Below are 23734 nucleotides of genomic sequence, written 5' to 3'. Positions count from 1 at the left end.
ATTAACCTTGAACATCAATTAGGGTTAAAAATAAGCTAAAATGTGTTTTAATAACTGCCCACTGTATTGGATGCTAAACTATTCCACATTTGCTTCACTCATTTCCCATGTATTGATTCTGTAAGTGTCGTTATTCTCACTTGATTGGCCTGCATTAGCATTTATTTTCCCCCGTGCTTATTTGTAGCTTAATTATTTAGACCGGAGTACTTTTTATAGCGCTCTCGTTGTGCAACATTGAGACTTCATTATCTAATTACAGGAGTGTGTATCCAAGTTGCAACAGACAATAGAGATGTAATGATGTATAACAGGCTTCACTCTACATATCAATCAACACAACAGTTAGACAAGCAGGTTCACAATCCGGCTTTTTACAGCCACTGCAACTTCTCTCGCTCTTCTTACACACACGTGAAAGTAGACAACTCTCTTCTTGAGTTGTAAAGTATCAGCCTCCACCCCCCCTCACCCGCCCCACACACTCCCCACCACTGAGCTGCTGCCTCCGTGAGCCCACCCCACCTGGTAACCAAGAGCCGAGCATCCAGACGCTAAAAATATGCCTCACGCTAATGTCACACCCCCCTGCCATTTCCAGCACCCGGTTCCCAAAGCCCAGACTGGTGTGAAGGGAGGGAGCCGGGGCAGACATCTTTGTAATTCTTTTAATAACATGTGTAAATGGGCAAGGGGCCTATCGGTCTTTATCAGGCCTGGCGAGCCGAGCAGAGCAGCTGATACCACCTAGGGGCTGGGAAACGCCTGATTCATCTAACAGCCCGTGAAGCTGATTAATTTCACTCTTCATTAAGAATATGTTGCGCCGTCTTCTCTGGACTTCCTCTCTGCCACCAAAACAGTCTCATGGTCATCTTTTCCAGCCTCTTCTTTTTAGCCCTCTTTGCTAACTCCAGACTCGCCTTCCTTCCTTTTCTGGGCAGCGTTAGCAGCGGCGGCGGCGGCCACCCTCCTCCTCCTCTCTTTGCGCCCTTGGCAAATGAAAGGTCAAAGACGCTGCAGTGATTAATGAGCAGTAGACTCTGGGATCTCTCTGTCAACCCCCTGCCAGCCCCCCCCCCACCCACCCTTCCCTCCTGCCCTCCCCCGCTCCTCGCATTATTTCATCTGCTAATCTCACACAACGCTACATAGTTAGCATGTCGCGCTGAAAAAAAAAAAAAAAAAAGTGTTGGCTACCTCAAGATATCAAACTCTTGTGAGAAAGGAGAGAGAACGTTTCTGAAGAGGAAGGGGAGGCTGAATGTTTTTCGGGCCCACGAAAAGGTTCTGTAGTGTAAATGGCGAGCTCTTCACTCGGCTTTTCATCTCAAGATGTTGCAACCAAAGTCTAATGATTTTAAGTAGTGTGCTCTCGGCACTAAAAAAGTCCACTCCAGAAGCTGGGGCTGAGTTTGATGGCGTAATTGAATGTGGACGTCACCGCTCCTTTCTCCGGGATAGATGACACTTCACAGGCTCAGACCAACTGTTTATTTGGAAAAAAGAAGAAAAGAAAAAAAGTAATGAAATATTTACTCTCCATTGCGGCACAGATTAGCAGCAGTAATTGACTGCGACAGAGGCCTATGCACAAGTATGAGCGCGTCTCATAGTGAGCAAGGGAGAGAAAGAGTTAGAGGGCCCCTCATGTTTGAATGCAGATCTTCAGCACACAATAGGCCTGTTAGCGAGGCTGAGTTTCTGCCTGTCACTTTCTCTCCACATGTTGCTTTTTCTTTCAGAGATAAGTGGGCCTAATGCTGAACAAATAGTGGAAATCAGAAGCCACTGAGAATCATTTGCCTCTCCTTTTCCCATGGCTCGCAAATAGACACCCAGACTCGCAGACGGAGGGAGTGACGATGAGAGAGAGAGAGGGAGAGAGCGAGACGGAATAAGGGGGTGGAGGGTGGAGCGATGGAGGAGGAGGAGGAGGAGGAGGAGGAAGGGGCAAACAGAAGAAGAAAGACAAACTCAATGAGCAAAACAATTTTGTCACCACAAGCAGATCCAATTGAAAAGTCTCCTGGATGGGGAAGAGCTGGAGTTGTCAGATCAGGCCACGGCAATGAATAGATCCAAGCAGGCTAAATTGGCATCAGGTGTGGGCTTCCCCTGGCCGGTGATAGGCTCCCACATTGTGCTGGCTAGACATTTGGCCATTTTCAAATATAATGGGAGAAATGAATGCAAATGAGTGAGTGGACTGAAATGTATTTAAATGCAGATTGAATGGGGGGCTCTGCGTAGCGCCTGATAACAAGTTGCTTTAGGAGAAGGGCCACATTGTGTTGGATCATCCCTCCAACCCCCACCGCTCCCATCCCCACACCAGCAGTCCTGTTCTCTCTCCCTCTGTCGCACTTGTGTCTCATAAGGGGCCATTGTTCGCTGGGTAAACTCTCTCAAAACTATTTACATTACTCATTTATTTGAATTTCAAATATTTTGGGTTCTTTCTTGTCGTTCCCACATATAGCCGACACACATGCTGCCCTAGCCGCCCTGGGCTATCCAGTAAAACAGTAATTGCGAAAGGACGTGGAGCTGTGGCAGAAGAGGGGGAAAAAAAAGAAAGAAAAGAGAAGTCCGGAAAAGGAGGGGTTCAATCATTAATGATAATGTTGCTTATGTCCATAGCCTCATTAGAGGCAGTATAGCAGCCAGTAGCATGTGTTTTCACAAACAAGTTCCCCCCCTGCCCACTGCTGGCGGAGCGCTAGCCCACGGCGATCCATCTTCTCAAACGTCTCCTTCCCATATTTAAGGAGCTCTCGTTACAGCCTTTCCCAGACCTGTGAATTTATGGTGCACTCCAAGCGGTTAGCATAATCGCCGGGAATGCAGTCATTTCAGCAGGAATGTGGGAATTAGGGCAGGAGAGAAAAGGAAAGCTGTCGGTGTGTTAATTGAATTTCATAAGAATACTTTAGCAGCAGCTCTTCCTCGTTCACAGGGCGGCGTGGACATGTAGAGCTCTGAGTCAAACTCTCTTTCACCACGTTGTTTTATTTCTGCTCTTGTTTTGTAAAAATGAGTGACAGGGAGGAAAGAAACCACAGACAGAGCTCACTTTTAACAAACTGCGTCTTTGTCTGCTCTCTGATCTCAGCAAATAGAACAAGCAAAGAGTAACAAGAGGATGCGTTCTCCTCCTCCAAAACCAGCTTTTTTTTTTCTCTCCCTCATCTGCATTTAAAATACAATTTACATGCAATTAAATTTGATTAATTAGAGACACTAACCTCTGCCCGTCCTGTGTGCACATTATGTACCATGCATTTCAATGTCAACCAAACTCGTGTTTACTTCCACTTTGTGTTTACAAGATCAAACATTCTGGCTGATGTCCACAAAGGCATCATTTGAGACATTTAGATAATACATATTCAAATATTTGACCTATGAACCATTTAATTGATGACAACTTTAGCCTTAACTCTGCCGTGAGGAGTTTTTGACAATTATATGGATGCCTGTTTATGACCAGAAAAAAAAGCAAACGTGATTACATTCACTTTCCTGTTAGGGTGGGTGTCAGACGAGGCTATTTTTTTCCACACTGAAAAAAACATCCTTTTGAACGTTTCCCACAGCAAAAAATTCCCAGTGAGGGATACATTTGACTTCAAGGATCAGGCAAGACAAAAATAAGTTACCGCTTTGTCCACAGGGGGCGCAAAAAAGCAACAGAGGCCATGTTCCACGCAGGAGCTTTAAGGAGGCTAACGAGGAAAGTTGTTCAGGACTTCACTAACTTGAAAGATAAAACAGGATCACGTTCAGAAAGGGCAGTTATCTAAACGCGCCCTGTTAGCATAGAGGGCCGGCCGGGGCAAAGACTGCAGAGATGTTTCAGTGTCCAGAAGTTTCCGTGCAGTGATTAATAGGAGGGGTAATGTAGTGGGGAAATGAGTAAACACTCCCTTGCTCCTGGCTTTGTGCTTCAACGGCTTGATGACAAGGGCAGAGCAAGGTGAGAATTAAACAGACCTGGAGAAGAAGAGAAAGAGAAGGGAAAAAAAAAAAAAAAAAAACGTAAAGGGGAGCAACGGGTCGGAGGGAGGAGTGAAGCATGACAGGGCCTGGGCGGCGAGTGGGAGTGAGGGGAAGGAGCGACTGGGAAAGAGAGAAAGGAAGAAGGCCGCCCTGACAAAAGTGGAAGTTTCTCCTGAAGAAGAATAATTAAAAGCGCTCAAGGGAGGGCAGTTTTAATTTCACATGTAAGGGGCTAAAGATTTCATTTAAAGGCGCGGCGAGCGGAGAGGAGGTTAATAAGATGAACAAAGCAGGGAATGTGAGAACATACAGTGTGAGGAAGCACGTTGGACTTTCACCTGACACGTTTTTAATTATTGCACCTCTGATATTTCTCAGCTGAAGAGAGGGGGGTAAAAAGAGAAGATTAACTGATTAACGGCCACGGTAACCAATTACTCACTCATGGGGAAATAGATGTAACTTCACCAGGGTAACGCTTCTCTTCAGACTGTGGCGTCGCTCCCATCGCCGAAGCTAAAAGCACACTCTGGGTTGTAGCTGCCTACTGGGAACGCACAACCCGAGCATTGCATAATAACTCCTTCTCCAAAAAGTGAACTTGCTTCTACAGTTGAATATGTGCTCTTGATCACTGAAATCTCACTCCATTAGAGCTATCTGAAGTTGATGTATCCCAATTATCATAATAAGATCAGCTTGGTCCCGTACTCCATGGGACTCCAAGCTCCCTCTCTCTCTCTCTCTCTCTCTCTCTGCCACAAAATGATCAAAAGGACTTTGTGAACTAGACCCAGAGTCCCAGCTGTGGGCTGATTTGTTCAGTAGTGGCGAAAAAAGAACTTTAATTGAATATGATGTATTTCTTTTTCTTCTACTTTTGAGCCGAGAATAGAACAACAGAGAAACGCCGGCCCATCCTATCACGGTTAGATATCGACCCAAGATTACTTTTTTCTTCACTTAGATCACCGTTCAAGACTTTAATGCAATTTAATGTTTGCCAAGCTGCACCCGAGTTAAAGATTTCCTCGCTGGGATGCCAGCAGCATGCTCCACAGGTTCCCCCCCCCCCCCCCCCCCCCCCCCCCCCCTCCCTCTTTGTGAAATCATTAATATTGTCAGGACAGAGCATGGGAATGACTGTTGTGCCACTATCCCAAAATGCTGCTGCCCCTCCCGTCGTCTGCACACACACACACACACACACACACACACACACACACACACACACTGTTTGACACTTATGTATTGTATGTTTATCAGTCTCTAATGAAACACTGACAAGTTCTCCGCACAAGGGAATCTGTGTTCCATTAATAGCCCTTAAGGAAGCTCGGGCACTCACAAAAAGGCCGGTCCTATTGCAGCTGACAGCAGAGGGGCCCTCAGCCGCGGCCCCCTGGAGAGGGAAGATATTAAGCGTTAGCAGCGTCTGCAGTCTCTCTCTCTCTCTCTCTCTCTCTCTCTCTCTCTCTCTCTCTCTCTCTCTCTCTCTTTCTCTCTCTCTCTCTCCCTCTCCCTCCCTATATGCATCCGTCTCCCTGGAAAGTAAAAGGTGTCTCATCCCATTTCAGCAGGCACACGTTACTTGACCACGCTGTTTCGGCACGGAGCTCGACAAAGAGAATTGTGTCAGTTAATTTGTCAGAGAGCGCGTGTGATTGATTTATTCATCCAGGGCTCAACAAATGTTTGTACGGCGATGAATCCCCCGAACCGTAATTTACTGCAAATTAAACTCAGACCTCTAATGACACGCCGACATGGACGTACAATTTGATTAGAAAACACTGCGTCTATGGACTTATTTGAACATGTCAGAGATGAAGACGGCACAAAAAGCAGAACAGAAGACTTGGAGGAGAAAAAAAAAAAAAAAGATATGCTGTGAGCCAATGACAGGTTATTAATTGATTAATTAATTTCCGGAATTCAATGAAGTTTATTGTCATTCCGAAGTATGTGAGGACATGAAAGGAGACAACATTCTTCGAACAAGAAAAACTGCAAAAAAGAAGAAAGACAAAGAATCTCAATGAAAGCTATAAGCTCTTAGTTCAGAAAAATCTAGAAAATAAATAAAAACTCAACAACTGTCAACACCTCCGTTGTTGTTTTTTTTCTGACTTTTATTTTTGACATTTTCTCGATGTTTTTGTCAGGTGTAATCCAAAAAAAAGTTCTGAGGTGGATACTGTACCTGAAATTAACGTCCATGTACCGTTCGACGGTTGTTATTCTTCAGCCCTTATTTACTCCGATTCTTCTTCTTCTTCTTCTTCTGTCTCCTCACCAAAGTTGTTACCACTTCGCTTCCAGCGTGATAAACACGTTTTGCCTCAGGTTGCCTTTTCCGACGCTGCGCCTCCCTCTCACGAGACTCGTGATCTCTCTATTAAAACGTGACAAAACATTTATTCTCACCACAGACAATGGTCTGTAACATCGTCTAATGTGATTCACAGTTTATTTGCAAGTCCGTCGCCGTGTCGAACGAGGGGGTTACGGGCGCGTCACACACACACACACACACGGATCATTTTAAGCAGATGCATCTGTTCGTGGCTACCATGCTATGATTAGTTTCCAGCGCATTTGCGAGTGTGTAAACCATTGGCGACATGGATGAAATATAGCCGAGGTTCACTGGGAGTGCAGGGAGAAGAAATGTACCCCATCTGTAATACACTGTGTAGACTAATATCAGCTCCTTTTCTCTGATATTGCAGTGAGATATCGATCTGGTAAAATTGTCCCATATTGGAGCTGTCTGTTGTGATATTCATCATGCTGTCACCTCTCCCCAACACCTACGCGTTATTAGAAACCCGGGTTTGAAGAGGTTGAAGGGTTTTAGTCTCCGAGATGTAGCAAACAATTCATCATGTGAGATAGAGAGGGAGAGGAGGAGAGAGGGAATAAGAATTCAGGTGAGGTGATGCTCGGGTAAGATTTATGTCCAGTCAGGCTGTACATTAAGAATTATATCATCAAGCAGGAGGACACCAGCAGCTTCTCTTCTATCTGCTGAGCAGGCCTATTTGCTCTGCTGAAAAGCTTGAATACAGCCCCCCCCCCCCCCCCCTCTCTCTCTCTCTCTCCCCCTCTCTCTATCTCTTATTGGGCTTTTAAAATAAATCTGACATCTAAAGGAGCGCAGAATCTCACAGCAAACCGAGTTATTTGTGAAACCCTCTGCAGCCTGTCAGGAGCATTTGTTGTGAGCGCGGGGATTGGAGTGGGGCTGACGTTATGTTTTGCTCTCTATGCCAGTCACTCGTCAGGAAATAAAGCCTGTAACTGCTACGTGCCACCTTCAATTTGGCCCACTTCAGGGTGGGACTCCGGTTTGAGTTCCTGTTATTTCCTGTCTTTGCTTGTAGTCGGAGATTCTTCCGGGAGGATCACAGAGAACGAACACAGACGCAATCCAATTCTTCCGTGTCTGGCAGACGAGTCGGACTTTGATTCGTCTTTAACTCAGTACAAATGCTCGTCTGGGAATGCGCGCAGGCTGGGGGCTCCCTCTGAAGTTTTCCCTCCCTCTCTCTGCCTCTCTCTCTCTCTCTCTCTCTCTCTCTCTCTCTCTCTCTCTTTCGCTCTCTCACGCTAGGCTCTGCTCTGTTAGCCGCGATGTTATTGTTGTAAACAGCATTTAAAGCACAGCTGGCCAAATTGATCAGGGCTTGCGTTGGAGTGAACTCGAGCAGCAGAGAGTGGGGCTGCATAAACAGGGCTGCTTGTATCTAAATATGCAAACAGTCTCCCAGCAGTGCACACTCGGGGGAACAGACACTGTTACTTGTGTGGGGAAACAGTGAGAACCAGGCTCGAGCCCTAACCTTTCCATGTATACAGAGAAAGAGAGAGAGAGAACATTTTCTCTGATTATGTAAACACTTCTTTTCCTCCCTAGATCATTTTTGGACTCCTCCAAGTATTTACTTTTCATTAATTATTGAAAAAAAAGAAAAGCAAGAGGGGGGGGGGGGGGAAAGGCAGATAAACAGAAGATAATTTTTGTTTAATGTTTCACACAGGATTCCAATCCTCAGTGCAATTAATGCTAATCACCACAGCCTTCCTGTTTAGCTTGAACTCGGAGTATGTTTGTGAGTCGTTGCTGTCTCTCGCTCCACATCGTCTTCTCGTTTTTTCTCCCTCTCTTTCTTTTTTTTTTCTTGTCTCTGATTCTTCTTCTTCTTCCTCTACCTCCTCCACCTCTCCTGTTAGTCACCGTGTCTCCTCGTGTTATGATTACATCACCCCTTTCTGTCTGTTGTGTCCATTTAGACCTGAAATTAATCACATCCGACAATCCGGTGGTGCTATTCCCAAAGTTCAAAAGCTTTAGTGATGAGAGAGAGAGAGGGAGAGAGAGAGGGCTGGAGGGAGAGACAGAACGAGATGGAGCGCATCAAGCATGTTGGAGGTACTTACCATTTGTAGAGTACAGTGTATTAATTGCTTATCGGTTTTTGATTTCAGAGTCGTTTAGAGTCAATCGAACGCATAATTTTCACAGCTATTGTTCTTTGGGGTTTGTTAATTGTCACCCCACTGGCAGAATTAAAAGCAAATTAAAAGCCTTAACTGTTGACTCCATCTGAAGTCACTCTCCACAACAATTTCACAAAACAATGGGGAGGATTAATGAAAATGCAGCTTGATTTCTGTTCTCCAAAGCTTTTTGCTATGGGGAACCAATTAACTACCCTTCAGGATGACTTTCACTTCTAACTGCCGGTCTGTTCCACTGCCAGAAACTGGGATTAATTCTCAATTAATCCCTCCACCAGAACAACTCTGCCTTTGTCTGCTGGGGAGGACATGAGCAGACAACACCGAGGTTACCCCGAGCCTGTTTGCTGGAGGAACTCCACCCTCTCCTAAGATTGATACACCCCTGTAGACTAGCTCTTCTCAAGCTGAAAATACGAGCCATTAAAAAGGGAATGGTTGACAATGATTTTTGTTTTAGGATTTCGAGCTTTATTAGCCATGCATATTAATGAGTCAATTAATTCCATTCGTCCTCGCGAGTGGTCTGTTTGTTTTCCGCCTGACCTTTTATCTTAGATGCGTTTACGCTCGGCTTGGTTTAAGCACTTACTCCATACTGCGTTTCCCATAGCCTCACGTCCAAAAAGGGAGTTTTTTTTATGTGTTTAGCACTAAGATTCTCCCCTTCTCTTTTGTTTTTTTCCCCTGCAAATCTCTCTCTCTCTCTCTCTCTCTCTCTCTCTCTCTCTCTCTCTCTCTCTCTCTCTCTCTCTCTCTCTCTCCCACCCCTCCAACCCTCCCCCTCTATCTTTCTCTCGCTCCCTTTCCCTCTGTCAGAATGCCTGCTGGATGTATTCCTCTCTAAATGTGACAGGAAATATGCCATTATAGCATGCAGAATATTTGCCTGATGGGATTTGCAATAAAATTACTACATTTCCCTTCCATTAGGATCTCTAAAACCCCCCTCTCTAATTTATGATTACTCTGACTAAAAGACATGTTATATACATAAAGACTAAAGTAGCCCCCGGTCCACATTTAGCCCGTCCTGCTTTCAGAGTTAGTTGAGAGGACAGGAGAAATAATTGAAAAGTGCAGCTGGACTGTGTACAATCTTGTAAGGGATGCCTAGAAAATGAGATTAATCAGTGCACAGACATTGTGCGGAAAAGTTTGCAGTGAATGCCTGACAGTCGTGCTCTTTCTCTCATTTCAAATGTTGGCAGGCTAGCAGGCAGCTCCAAGGGAAATGCGCTCCTTTCATACTTGAGTAATTGATGAATTGTATGCAATATGCAAATGAGAATCCATAAATCTTATGAATGACAGCTTAATTTATGTGAGCCTTAATGAATGCAGGATTAGATTTTAATTAAATATCCTCAAAGGCACCCTGACTGGGTAAGTTTTTAAAGCCTTGTTTTGAAGACTTGTTCATATGCATCGCAGTTCATGAAAAAGAGAGATCAGTGCGAGCGGTTAGATGAAATTTCCTCGCAGTTTGAAGATAAGACCTGTTCTGTTTAGCTAACCAAAGGCACTTGCAATTATATAAATATTGGAGCAAAATCATATCTACCAATCTCATTTAGGCTTTCCTGGAAACTGCTCCTTCTCATACATTTGATTAACTGCATTTACTTTAAGCGCTATCTGATTTCGAACATTTGGTACAGTATCTTTTTAATTAAGAGAATCATCCATTAGGCATGGGAAAGTCAACCAATTAGGCGTTCCTCATCAGTTCCCATGATGTTGGAAGTCTGCTTACTCATTATCAGAGTCTGTTGATGTGATACTAAACAATCTCGGACTCTGTAGTGACGGCGCACACAATTATGAAATCAGCTTTTAACATTAATGATGCATGGGAATAATCAGCAATTTATCGCGTTTCAGATCTTTTTTAGATACCATTTCACAGCTGAGCGCCTTCAAACAGCTCTAATAGGATGTGATTACACGAGTTAGCTCTTTGTAGCCGTGCTGCGGCAGTAGTTGTCCTCCTGCAGCCCGACTCTGGTGTCACGACGCGGGCTTGAGGAGGGCGACTGGCTCCACGTTCCTCTCTGTGATGGTCTCACCCAGCATGGTTCTAATCAGGCCCGAGGCCGAGAGACAAAGGCACCGGGAAGGCACCCACTCTCCCAACTACTACTGATCTCAACCCTGCACATTAGTCCACACTGGGATCAGAGCACAGACAGCACTTTAAAAGGGGTTTTAGTGGGATTGATGCTAACTCTCTCCCGCCTTTGATTTCACACCATTTGATCTGTGATATATTGTTTCGTAACAAAGGTTCACAGTTTTCAGGCGGATGCAGCTGTTCCTACCCCTAATAAATAAAAGTGTGTTTCTAATCACCCCCCCCCCCCCCCCCTCTCCTCACACTCACAAACTCGCCGTAATCCAGCTATCTAGATCAGATAAGCGCAGTGTGGCTACCTGTGCGAGGCGGGTGTTTGACAGGTGCAAGGGGAAGCTGATTGAGATAATCCAAGAATAGGTTCAATGCAAATACAGATACAAGATGAGGGTGAGGATAGATGGATGCATGAAAAAGATGGATGAGTGAATACATTCCCATGTATCACAGTGTGACTCCGAGATTATGATCATCACAACCAATAGACTGCCAAGGTCAGCAGGAAATATAAATCATCTTTTCTTTTTTTTCTCCTCGTTTGGTCCAAAGCTACATACCTGTCATTTCCAGAGCTTTGGTATTGTCAAATTCTTTTGATTATATTTGACTCAATTATTATGCAATCCACATTTTTGAATATTATTTACAGGTCAGGTTTGCCCCCTCTTTTACTCTTTTTATAGAAGCTGTGATAAATGGTTCAGGTAATGGCGTTTGTTAATTCTCTAAAGTATGAAACTTCAGGAAAATTATTAACTGACAGCTGTCCATGTAAAATAATTCATGAATGACTTTGATTTAAAATGCCACAAATATGAAAAACGCGAGTCACTTTATTGATTTTAAATTCTTTACACACAGTAGAATGTATTTTCCACACGGACTGAACATCTGCACAGTTTGGATACCAAAATAACAAAAAGCTTTTTATTTGGACTCTTATGTAACAAGTGCTGATTTAATTTTAACCACGTTTTTTTAGATTGTAGGAACGTTTGAAAAATAAAACAGACAACCCCTTCAAAGTCAATGTAGATGATTAATAAAATACATCTCAGTTCCTCATCTGTCACTTTGCATATGAGCGTGGATGTTATCTCGGCTTCTGTGTTTGCTTACATGACGGTGGTGGGAAACAGTGAGCTGAGATCACATTCAAAACCTGCTCCAAAATGTTTAGTCAGACATGCTACCCATGCAAATCCACAGTGTGAAGTCTAGTATTTCTGACTCCAGCTCGATTTCAGTTTTGACGTTTCTTTTTTTTTTTGTCATTGCGTGTCAGTCTTCCGTCGAGGCGGCTCATCTCTTCAAAGTTGTGGAAAACAAACAGCAGAGGTTTGTTTAAAATAAAAAAAGAACTAATTTGAAGACTTCAAGTCAAACATTTCATCCTTTTCGCCTCAGCCCAACCCTGTTATCTGATCTGCGGGGAATTTAAATTGCTAGTAATACAGCACAGCCATATCCCTGTCTTTCAACAAACATGGTTAACCTCTCAGGGGAGCTGCGCGCATATTGTTAAACTGTTTGATTGAACCGAATGATGAAAAAAAGAAAGAAAGAATAAAGTCAGCATATTCCGGCCCCTGATGGTCTGAGGTCTCTGCATTTCTGCCTGACCCGGCACTTAGAAGGCAAGAAGCTGCTTTGTTTTATCAATAAGACCTTGTTTTCATGGCTGGTCACCACCCCAGCAAACCAATCAATGGGGCATGCTCTGCTATCGCTGTGAGAGAAATGAAAAATAAACCCCAGATAATCCTCCAGTTAAAAGGTTACTCAGGGCGATAAAAGCTATTTTGTTAATTTATTTACTCTCTGCAGTGGAGAGATAAAGAAAAGGAACAATTAGGGAATTCTAGGTGAGAGATTTTAAAAGGGCAATGACATTGGGTTAATATTTTATAAGGCCTGATTGGCAGAGACCTGGAGAGGCCTTTTGTTTACACAATCCTCAGACGGAATGATTCACTCGCTTGTTTTGGCCGACTGAGCGGAAATGGAATAAATATCTCCATCCTTACCTTTTGGAAACGTCAAACAAAAGAGCGAGATAAAAGGTTAATGGCTCAATCATAAACACCAGGAAACAATATTGTGCTCTCTCTCTCTCTCTCTCTCTCTCTCTCTCTCTCTCTCTCTCTCTCTCTCTCTCTCTCTCTCTCTCTCTCTCTCTCTCTCTCTCTCTCTCTCTCTCTCTCTCTGCAAACTGAACCAACTATTGACATAATCAGGTTGAATTCCTAAAGATATCCAAAGATGGGAGGAGCAGATGATTTTTGTGTGTAACTAAATCCACTAAGGGAGTGCGCCAGCTCGGGCTAAACATTACAGTTGTGGTTTCAATTGATTTATAACAGATCATAATCACTGCATTAACGGCGTTCTGGGTAATAAGATCTCAGTCACTGCTTCCGCCGACAGAAAAGACTCTGATAGGGAGATGTCAGAATTCTGCAACGAGATCAAAAAGCGTCCTGATATCTGATGCGATATTATACCTCTTATTATACCTATCACCTTGTGTTGGCTTCCTGTAAACGGGGTGAGAACGTGAATTTAATTATTGTGCTTTTATTGCATTGTAGAGCTGAAATTGGACTCGTGTGGAGTGTATTGTTGGGCCCCGTGTAATCTGATTGCCCGCGCAGCGTAGTGTGTTGGATAGTATCATGTTCCAGCCGACTCTGCTGGGTCAACACACGGCCGGGCCATTAAAGGAAGTCTGGTTCAGGGAAAGTTCACCACTATTTTCTTTTCACCATGGTAGCCAAACAAAAAAAAGAGAGAGAGAGAGAGAATAGATGTGTAACATATTTGTGGCCCCGGCCCAAAGCTGGTGGGGCCTATTTTGTTTCCTTAATTAAAGCCAGAGATATGACAGCCCTTAATATCTTTAGTATAAATATAAACAAAGCAGGGAATCAAATTCTTCCATGTTTGACCTCTGATGCAAGAATAATATTGTCCAAATAAGTCCAAGCTCTTATTTTCGGAAACATTTTGAAATGAAAAGAAGGCGAGAAAGATTAGGAAAGCCAACAGTGGAAAAGACGAGAGAAGAACCCAAAATTCCAATCATCAATCCAGTTGTGCTATCTTTCTTCTTCTTTTTTTTTTTTTGGTTGCAAAAATGGCCTAGTTTGGAGCAGCTTTCTGTGCCAGGCTATTTAGGGAATCAGCATCTGCTGCTTGATAAATAGCCTGGCTCTTTTGTTTGAGGCCAGGTTGAGTTCCTCTCTGGACTCGCCTGCTTTAGCCTGGATGGCTCTGACCAGCAGATTACTGATGCTAACGCGCACGCTGCAACGAGGAGCCACACTGCATCTTGTTCGGAAAACGTAAAGTGTAACTGCATGACTCCCATACGGTAAAAGTTTACACTGAATAAAACATTAAAATAAACATAAAACACCCGTCCCTGTTGACGTAATAATGACGTGTAAATTAAAACACCTTTCTCAGTCTCAGTGAAGGTTGACGGTAACCTTAATATGGCCTTCCTGTTGCTTGAAGGTTTCTCAGTTCAAAGCTCCTGTTCTCTCGCTGTATTGCTTTCATGGCCATCCTGTGTTATTCGCCTGCAGTGAGTAAAGCTGTAATACTATCCCCCTTTAAACACAGACAGATTCAAGCAGCCTATCCAAACATTACCTTAACTTAACTGGGTCTTTGTACCCTGAGTTCACATCCTTTGACATGATCTAAGGTCGCTGTGACATCTTTTTGTCCATTTGAGGGCCTTTTTTTTTGCCTTTAGTATTGTTGGTAGAAAGCCTTTTACCCATCACATACCCTCTATTGAGGTCTTTCATAAATAATTCAGCCGGAGTACAAGTGAAAGTGATGACAGCAAAACTGTGTGCGATCTCTCCCTCTCATAAGATCAAAGAGGTGCTTCTATAGAAATAGGAATTACATTTCCAAACGTTCCCAGGTTGAGGGGCTACTCGTTTCTCTCTCTCTCTCTCTCTCTCTCTCTCTCTCTCTCTCTCTCTCTCTCTCTCTCTCTCTTTTTCCCCTCACTGCCCTCCTCTCACTTCCTGTCATTGGTTACTTCTTTTCGATCACTTTCTGTGTTTTTCCCTGCAGAGGGACACAGTTGGGTGAAGGTCTGCTTTTAGTCCCTAAAAACCTCCCGAGCCGCTATATGAGAGAGTCAGCACATTCAGACAGATAGAGCGAGTGCACTCTATTAGCAGGACTGAGGTAAATAAACCTCACAAGACACGGCTGAATAAATCCAACCACTAAGGCTGTGTGGTATCTGAACACAAACACTGCATCTCTCTGTGGATACTGCCTTTGGGAGATGTAGTGAAATGTACTGTAACACAAACAGCCTCGTAGACTGAGCTGGTTGATAAAGTCCTGAATGAGCCATCAATGTTTAAAGAAAAAGCTCATCAGTCGGTAACAGCCACTCGTTTAATTTGAAACCTTTGTCTGTGGTAAGCAGCTTGTAAAACTTTTTTATGGACTTCATTAGTCAGTAATCACGTTAAAATAGTGGTGTGACATTACATCACTACATTTACATTAGCCATTGTATCTGTTCAGTCATCAATGATTAAAAAAAGTCATCCATATTTGTCCATCATTACAAAAGTCCAACAATCTCTGTACTGAAAATCATTTCTAGTTTTATTTTGAAATATCTTGGCAATTTTGGTTCTAAATGTGTAAAATCTAATGTGATCTATTTGTATAGACACACACACAGGTATATAGGTGTGTGACAGTTTCACTTGAATGTGCATTAAACCAAATCCAATCCCACCTGGAAAATATATTGCTATTATATAAATATATTGTTTTCCAAAGAATCATTTTGTCAGAATTACTGATGCTTTGAGAAACCCTTTGTTTAAAAGAACACAGTTGTCATTGTTAAAGGTTCAATAGCAATGAAAAGATTTACAAAAAAGTCAGAACTTTAGTGGTATTGTATTTATTTGTTTTATTTTTTGGACATTGTCTGCCTTTATTAGAGTGGAGGTGAGGGAGAGAAAGCAAGGAAAGATAATGCGACTAAAGAAAAGCATTGGTCTGATTGGAAATGGAATGCCCACCTTGAGCATTACAGCCTCTGTACAGTACACGGGGCTAGCTACCACTAGGCCACAACAATCCAGAGAGCTCTGTCTGACTTACACAAGCAGATTCAATGTTACTAGTGAACAACTGACACATTGTGCAAGACTTTTCCTGATTTTTTCATGAATGAAAAACCACTAATTAGCTAATATTGGGTGCATTGTAACAGGTATCGATAAGGTTTTTTTTTTTCAAGTTTTCTAGAATTAAAGATTAGAGATCTGGTATCATGACAAACTTACCAAAGAATCCATATGATATCCTGTCATGACTGTTATTTCACCTGTACATTGGAAGTTAATTAATGTACATGTACATTTTTTTATGACTTTCAATATTTACTTTACAAAAAACAATCTGCCGTATTACACGTTATACACCCGTTACAGATATCCCTCCACCCCAAAAAACATGTACATTGTTCAATAAGCTTCATCATGAGGCTTCTGATGCTTTAGTGCCATCATGAAGTGCCTCGCAGTCAGAAGAATAAAAACTTATGATGACATATTTGATGGCGTATTTAGCTTGAGACTCCAAAAGATATGTTGTCTTGAGACAAACTTCAGGAAAGAAACGACTTTATAGGCATACCTGTAAACTCCTACCGTCCCTTTGAACCCATGAAAGATGAGCTTTAATGCATGTCTGAAGGGGGCAGGACGGAGTCTCAGCCAACAGGACGCAGGTTTGAGTTTGTCCTGTCTTTTTTATAATTTACTCCAGTCTGTCCTGTTTCCTCCCATAGTTACAGCCTTCTACGGAAACCCTTTGGTGTTTTAAAGATGGATTAAAGTCAGCTGATATTAAAGAGAACTTAGTATCCTGGTTAAGCTTCTAAATGGACTATTGTATGTGAAATAATGTATGAAGCCAATATGTCACCTGTGTCATGTCCCCATAATTCATCTTCCGCTGAGACATCCAGCTCCTCGTTCACAAAGAGCACACCTATCGAGGATCTTGCCCCCTCATTATAAGCTCATTGCGTTCATATTTTGTTCACCCTGTAGGCTTTAGTTTTGTAACTATAAGCTAGCAAAGTAGGTATTGATTGCAACTGGAAGCTGTATTTATAAGTGAAAGAGTGAGACGTGTGGAAAGTCAGGGGTGTATCTGCTTCAGAGGCCCTTTTCTCCTCCACAGTAAGGTGGCACAGTCATTTATCACGGCTGGATCTGTGCCCCTCGTTTGGTGTAATAAAACTCCCCCATCAGAATCGTCCAACAGGTCTGAATCACTCTGTCACACCACCTTCCAGCTAAGGCACGCATTAAATCAAGCAAGCAGAACATTTCCTAAGGCAGCCATTGCCTTTTAATTTCCTGAAGAACCTTAAAATATCATTCATTACCAGAACTACACATATTTGGTTTTTAAAAGTCTCATAAATCAATAGTGGCCTGACTGCAATAATTATAACAAGTTAACATGTAATTTCCAGGCCGAGGGCCGCGCACTGGATTTTAGCATATGCAAACGAGGCAATTCAAATAGTGTGGGGATATTAATACGGAGGAACAGGTAACGAGGTACGGGTTATGAATAATGCATCAAAAAGTGGTTGATCTTCAATAAAGGAAATGAATTCACCGTGTAATCTAATTAGTTATGGAAGTCTATTATGTTGAGCTGCAGAAAGCAACTGTCCTTGAAAAGAAATTTATTTACAGTACATGTTAGCTATTTGCAGTGGAATTGCATTCTGGAGTGCTCCAAATGTTAACACCCCCCCACCCCCCTCGCCAGCTTCACCACCTCCACCCACACAAACCCCCCCCCCCCCCCTCCTCACTCTGACAATCTCTCAACCACTTCTTTCTTTCTTCTTCTTCTTCTTCTTTAGCTCTAGACCTGGCCGGCCCCCGAAGAGGACCCAGAGCGTGACATCGCCCGAGAACCCCCACATCATGCCCCACTCGGTCCCTGGCCTCATGTCCCCTGGCATGATCCCACCCACAGGTATGGGTAAATCTTCGTCTGTGGCACTCTGTCATTGTTGCTAAGGCTCTAATCTGCTCTGTCTGGCTCTTTTTTTTTTTTTCTCCCTCTCTCTCTTTCTTTCACACACACACATACACACACACACACACAACACATCCTCCCCTACCACTGGCCTCCCCGCAGCTCGTCCTCGAAATGGCAACCAGTCCAAAGTGACACATGCACCCAACCACCAGACACCAGCCGCTCACTCATTTACCAAAAACAGATCCTCTGCTCAACCCCCCGGAAACCAAAGAGCAGAGGGGTGGGGGAGCGGTGGGGGGAGAATAAATTGAAGTGGAGATCTTTTCTCTCAGATTATTCCAGTAGATGTTGCATTTTGCCTTGAGTGCATTCTAATTAGTGCGATTAAATCCACTCCACTGGTATATGTACATAGGCAGTGGTGATGCTAAAGCAAGCTTATCGCCACAAGAATCAACAACAACCGTTTGTGCCCCAACTTGGCCCCCAGGCCAAGTCTTATTGCGACTAATGCTTTTGTTCTATTTGTGGCCTGCTTCATTGTGGCTGCTTTGATGTTGGTGGCTGTAAGTGCTCTCATTTGCATATTTCGCTCTCCTTCTTGATATGTCTTTAATGATATTGTACTGTTGACTGCAGCTCTTTGAATGCTCTTTCAGCGTACAGTACACATTTAAGCAGCTATTAATTGTAGTATTTTACAAAGACTTCAAACACCACAGCTGGTTTTTTCATCAATACGAACAGCCTTAGAACTATCTCTGTACATTACTCATTTTATTTACCATAAAGCTATGAACTCAAGTAGTTTTACGAAGGCTTAAAACACCACGTCTGGTTTTTAAACGCTAATCTTCTGTGCATATAATCTATAGCAAATTGTAATTCTCTATTTAAGAAATATGAAATGCAAACTGTACAAAATTGTTTCCAGTAAATTCTTTTTCAGAATAAACATCAAAGCTGGTTTGTATATGACAATTTTAACAACCTTGTAATTTCCTTTTTCACAAAAACCATTCAAAGTAACCTTTTAACTTTAGTATTTTACAAAGAATTTAACTGTAAACATTCACTCTCTTATGGTTGTCAGGATATGCTGAGAATTGTGATACAATATATTGCGATTCAACCTTTTATCTACATGTTATGTCCACAAACTAAACTCAATCAAGAACTATTTTGTCAAATAAGATACAAAATCTCAGTCTGTTAATCTCACTTCAGTCTTGATTTCTACACTATGGTAGTGAACCTCTAAGACTGACGAACTCTGTAGTATTTCAGAGTATCAACATGAATTTGCAACATGTTCAAAATGAATTGTGCTACCTGGTACCTGGCAATTAAACATTTAAAAAGCATATTTACTATTAATTGAATAAAAATATGGATGATTGCCGACTATTAGACAATATAATATTGCAACACAAACTATCACAATACTGTGCTGTATCGGGACCCCCAACGCCCCGAACCCTATTGTATTTAGCCTTTTTAATACAATACAAAAGATTTTTCAATACAAGGTTGAAGTTATATAAAATAAAAACAAAGTCTTACAAAGAACCTTTCAAGCCTGCATAAACAGTTCTGGTCACACCACCTGGTCTTATATTTCTTGATTTATTCTATTTCTTTCTTCAAGAGGCAGCAGAGCAGCGTCTGTGCTGCGTTACAGATTCTGTATTACACACAGATATGACCATCCTTGTGATTCAGTACAATGGGGGCTCACAGGCTGCTGCTTTGAACTCTGGGAATAGGGTGAGGTCACTGGCTATCTGTGGCGTCGTATAGAAGGCGAACTTAAAGGCCGGAGTGAACACAGAGAAGGACAATGATGAGAAAGAGTCGTGTTATTTAGTGGAACATAAAGCAACAGAGAAAGCCTTTTGATATCATCCCCTTTAAGCCCAGAGGGACTCTATGATCTTGACATTTAGTCGGGGTATTCAGGGGGCAGAGATAAAGTAATTGAGGTTTTTGCTCTTCTCATAACTGCCTTAAGCTTCCTAACTGTGGCGAGACAGAACTTTTCCTTCCATTTCTATGTTCTGATTAAACCGCTTATTGTTTTGATTACAGTATTAAACATTAAACGTCTAAGGAAGTTAGACATTTTGACAGATTAATAATGAAGTATAATTGACCACACATAAGTTAGCATCTAAGTAGGCGACTAATTGATCTCCCTGTCATGTCCAAATCTACTGATTGATGATTAAAAAGCGACATTGAGAGACTGTCTTAAATAGTTCCACCATCACGTCATGTCAAATTAGATCACTTTGCAGATGAGTTAGCGCCGCCACACTCACACACAGGATGTGGGCTTTTCCTGAGGCTTTGCCAATGCTGCAAGTCTCCACCAAAAAGCCGCTGCTCTGTTTGACTTAGGCTCAGGGAAACAACAGAAAACAATCCATGCAATGTTTTGATCAGTGTCATGTACCAACCCAGCTAATACTGATGCTTCAACTGGAGTCTCTGTTACTGTGGTCTGGGCGCCTCTGGCTCAAGTTTAGCTAAGCACTCATTTGATGATAGGCTAAATACAACATAAGGTTTTACAGTAAACACATTACAAAACTCTGAATTTATCAAAATGGATAAGAAAGAATATTTATTGTATTCAAGCTTCATTTCAAATATTATCTGGAAGCCCTGAGATAACAGGCATCCTTTGATTCTATCAGAAGAAGCTAAAGCTAGCTATCAGCTAACCTCAGATTAATCGGTGCCTAGCATAGACGTTTACAAATCACATGCTGGAGGGTTTTTTTGTTGTTGTTTTTTGAAAGAAGGAGAGACATGTTGAAAGTATGAGTATCATGTAAAACATGAGAGCCATTGCCTCATGAACTCAAGAATAAAAGCCGATAGACGTAACAACTGTGAGATGTTGCTAATGTGCACTCTTTAGGCTAAGTTTCATTCTCATCTTAATGTGATCACACGTTGGCATTTTTTATTTAAATTGCACAGGACTGAAATCAATACATACCTGCGTCTATCAGACATTTATGTTTCTTTATTCTTGAAAATAAGTGACGTGTGTCATTTAATGTCTGAAGACCTCATTTACTAAATTCTCTAATTATGTTTCAGTTTTTGTGTTGTAATACCTTTTATCTTCTTTTAATGAGCAGATAATATAATACCCATCTGAAGTTTTAAACTGAATAAAATCCAAATTGTCTGGGAAAATTCTGATTTCTGAAAAATCTTCTTTAAACCTGCGATGTACAATCATAACATGGAAATATTTGACTACGATTATTTTATTCATTAATATTCAAAGCCTCATTTTTAACATGATTTAATATATAAAACAAACACTGCTCAAACTATAGCATGCCAGAGAATCACTATTACATCTTAAGCCTTCGTGATGAATGTAAGAATGTTTTTACTCACTCTCATGTACAACATGACTGAACCAATGCTACACTCTGAACAACATTTTCCTCTGTCCCGTTTGCTCTGCCTTCTTCATGCAAACTGTAATCAGATAGAACACTTAAGTCCAAGACTTGAATCATGTTAGATTAAAATCGATGCCCACATTGAAGACAGTGGAGAGATGTCTTCTTCACACTCGAAGCAGACTAGAGAGGCCTCGGTGAAACACATTGTTAACATCTGTATCTTTGCCCTTGATGCTGGTTCCATTTAGAAAAGGACATCTTAATATGCTTAGGTTTCCATTTAAGGAAATACCCTCGTACTGTATGTGTGTGGAAGCACACGTGTGAGAGTCTGAATGTGTGCATGCTTGTGTTCATCCTCCCCCGGGTGGGGGTAGAGGGGGGTTTACTCTGGAGCCTTTCCAGTTGCTGATGCATTACAGGCAGATTGGCCCCCAAATCGGATTATTTGCTGTGGACTGACACCACACTGAGATGACATCTCCTTTAAAGTGGAGCGGGGCCTCCACTCACACTCTGGCCACTACTTAAGCAGCAGCTTCAATATAATTCATTTATGTCCTGGATATGGCTTCAACCTTTTGAATAACGCACGAGTACTGCATTTACCATTAGAGAAATGAATGTCACCTACATCCAGCCAGGGTGCATCCTGTACTTTACTGATAAAACAATATTTCCTAATGCTGTTCAGCTCTGCCTTACTGTACAGGCATGTGTTCAGACTTCAGAGAGCCGGCGCTCCCTTTTCTAAGTGCTGCAGGTGGAGACGTATTGTAATATTTATGTTCCTTTGATGAACAATTAGCACGTCAGCTTCTAGAGTGGATCATCTAATCTGGTGCCACTTGAAGCTGCTCTAAAATAGATCCAGTATGCACCAGGTAATTTAGTGTCACTTCTTTGTGTCTGCCCCTCCTCCTCCAGTCCGCTGCTTGTCATAAGGTTAGCGCGCTGTGTAATTGATACTAAATTTGTCATGATGTGGATAGCACAGTTCAAGTGGCGCATTGTACCTAAGAGTCGCGTTGTTCCCAACCCCAGTTAGTCATTGCTGTGCTGCCACCAGTCCATGCATAAAATTAGGCGACCATGCTCATTGACATGGAGCGTCTCTTCCCTTCTTATCCCGCTCTCGTCTGATAAATAAAGTGTGTTTTCATTGTTACCCACGGTGCAGGCCCTAACAGAGACACAACAGAAACACAGCAGATAAGCTTTTTTCCCCCCTTTTTTTTCTTTCTCTTTTTTTTTTTATATAATCCCAGCCAGAGAAAGTCGTAAAAGTCAGTCTTTTGTGTACTGATGTGAAGTTAATCTGATTTTAATTTAATTATACGAGTTAGTTGCGGAGGGCACAGGCATTGGGGTGTTTGTTGTAAGAATGTTCTGACATTGGCGCAGGTATGGGGCAGCTAGCATGTTAATTAATGATGAAGATCCTGACAATATGCAGAGGCATGACAGCGTTAAGCCAGTCGGCTGCTGCTTCCTTTGCATATTAATAGATCCTTCATTATTATTTAATATGACAGCTGCTCCAAGGGCTACCATCAGACCTTGTCTCTGTTATTTGCTGTTTTGTGCTCCCCATGTGACAGTGCCATGCTATTCTCTATTTGTTAAAATGCTCCCTTTTCCTCTCCTCTGGCTGGCGTGGCTCTCTCTACATGCGGCCGTGATGCGCTGTTTGTTTTCTGCTGGGGAGGACTGCGACTTGCCCGCGCGCCGTCTATATAAGAAAAGTGTCTGAATCTAAAGGTGACTTTGAAAGAATATAAGAGGCAGGATTGTTTTGTTTGCATAGTAATGAATGCAGATTAGCACTGAGTGGGATTGGTCTTGTTGACGTTTAGACTTGTAGTGGCTTAATAGACTTGTTGCTGGGCGCCAAACAGCACCTCCCTGTCTTCCTTATTACACGCACTGTATGGAGGTGCGTGCGCGTTATGTGTCTATGACAATTGATCTGGTGGAATGAAACAATTATCAGAACAAAGATTTCGATCTGTGGAGAGTGTCACTTAGTCAAAGACGGGGCTGGAGGATGGAGTGGAATGAGGAATGAAAAATGAAGAAGAGATTATTCCATCTCTTCTGTCACACTACATATCTATTTCTTCGCCGTTATTTACTCAATATCATATTATTTATTTCTGAAATATCATGGATTTCTTTCCTTTTTTTTTTTTTTTCCTTTTCTTTTTTTTTTTTGCTCATCTTTTAAATTATAGCCCCGTTTACTTTGGGAAAAAGAAACGTCGAGGACACGCGGGCTGCAGTGCAATAAACCACAGCCAAAGTTAGAGAGCATCAGAAGGCTCCACTGCGGCACTCCTTTGAGCGGCACCTGATTTGTGGGGGGAATTTATCACACAAACAGCCCAGAGGTGATTTCAATATTTACTCGGCAGTCTGTTCTGCATACGTCTCATTTGGAAAACAGTTGACTCTTGCCCATTATACACAAATGAAGGCTGACCTTCAGACTGGGCAGAGGCCACATTCATTATGTGGAGAAGTATCACCTTCTTATGAGGCAATGTCTCTCTTTTTTTTTCCCCCTTCCTCT

General features: G+C 42.4%; 1 protein-coding gene across 5 annotated transcripts in view; it reads left to right on the top strand.

Annotated features, from left to right (window-relative positions):
* The window catches only part of dachd (dachshund d), a 111370-nt gene that overhangs the window by 36332 nt on the left and 51304 nt on the right, over positions 1-23734 (top strand). For all 5 annotated transcript variants that reach the window (XM_079357321.1, XM_079357323.1, XM_079357322.1 and 2 more), the window contains exon 2: positions 17607-17722. In XM_079357321.1, the coding sequence (XP_079213447.1) occupies positions 17607-17722 (116 nt within the window). The remainder of the gene's footprint in view (positions 1-17606; positions 17723-23734) is intronic.

The sequence above is a fragment of the Symphodus melops genome, assembly GCF_947650265.1.
Source record: "Symphodus melops genome assembly, chromosome: 12".
Classification (NCBI taxonomy): Eukaryota; Metazoa; Chordata; class Actinopteri; order Labriformes; family Labridae; genus Symphodus; species Symphodus melops.
Note: the sequence above shows the minus strand (reverse complement) of the source record. Positions and strands in the feature narration are given on the sequence as shown.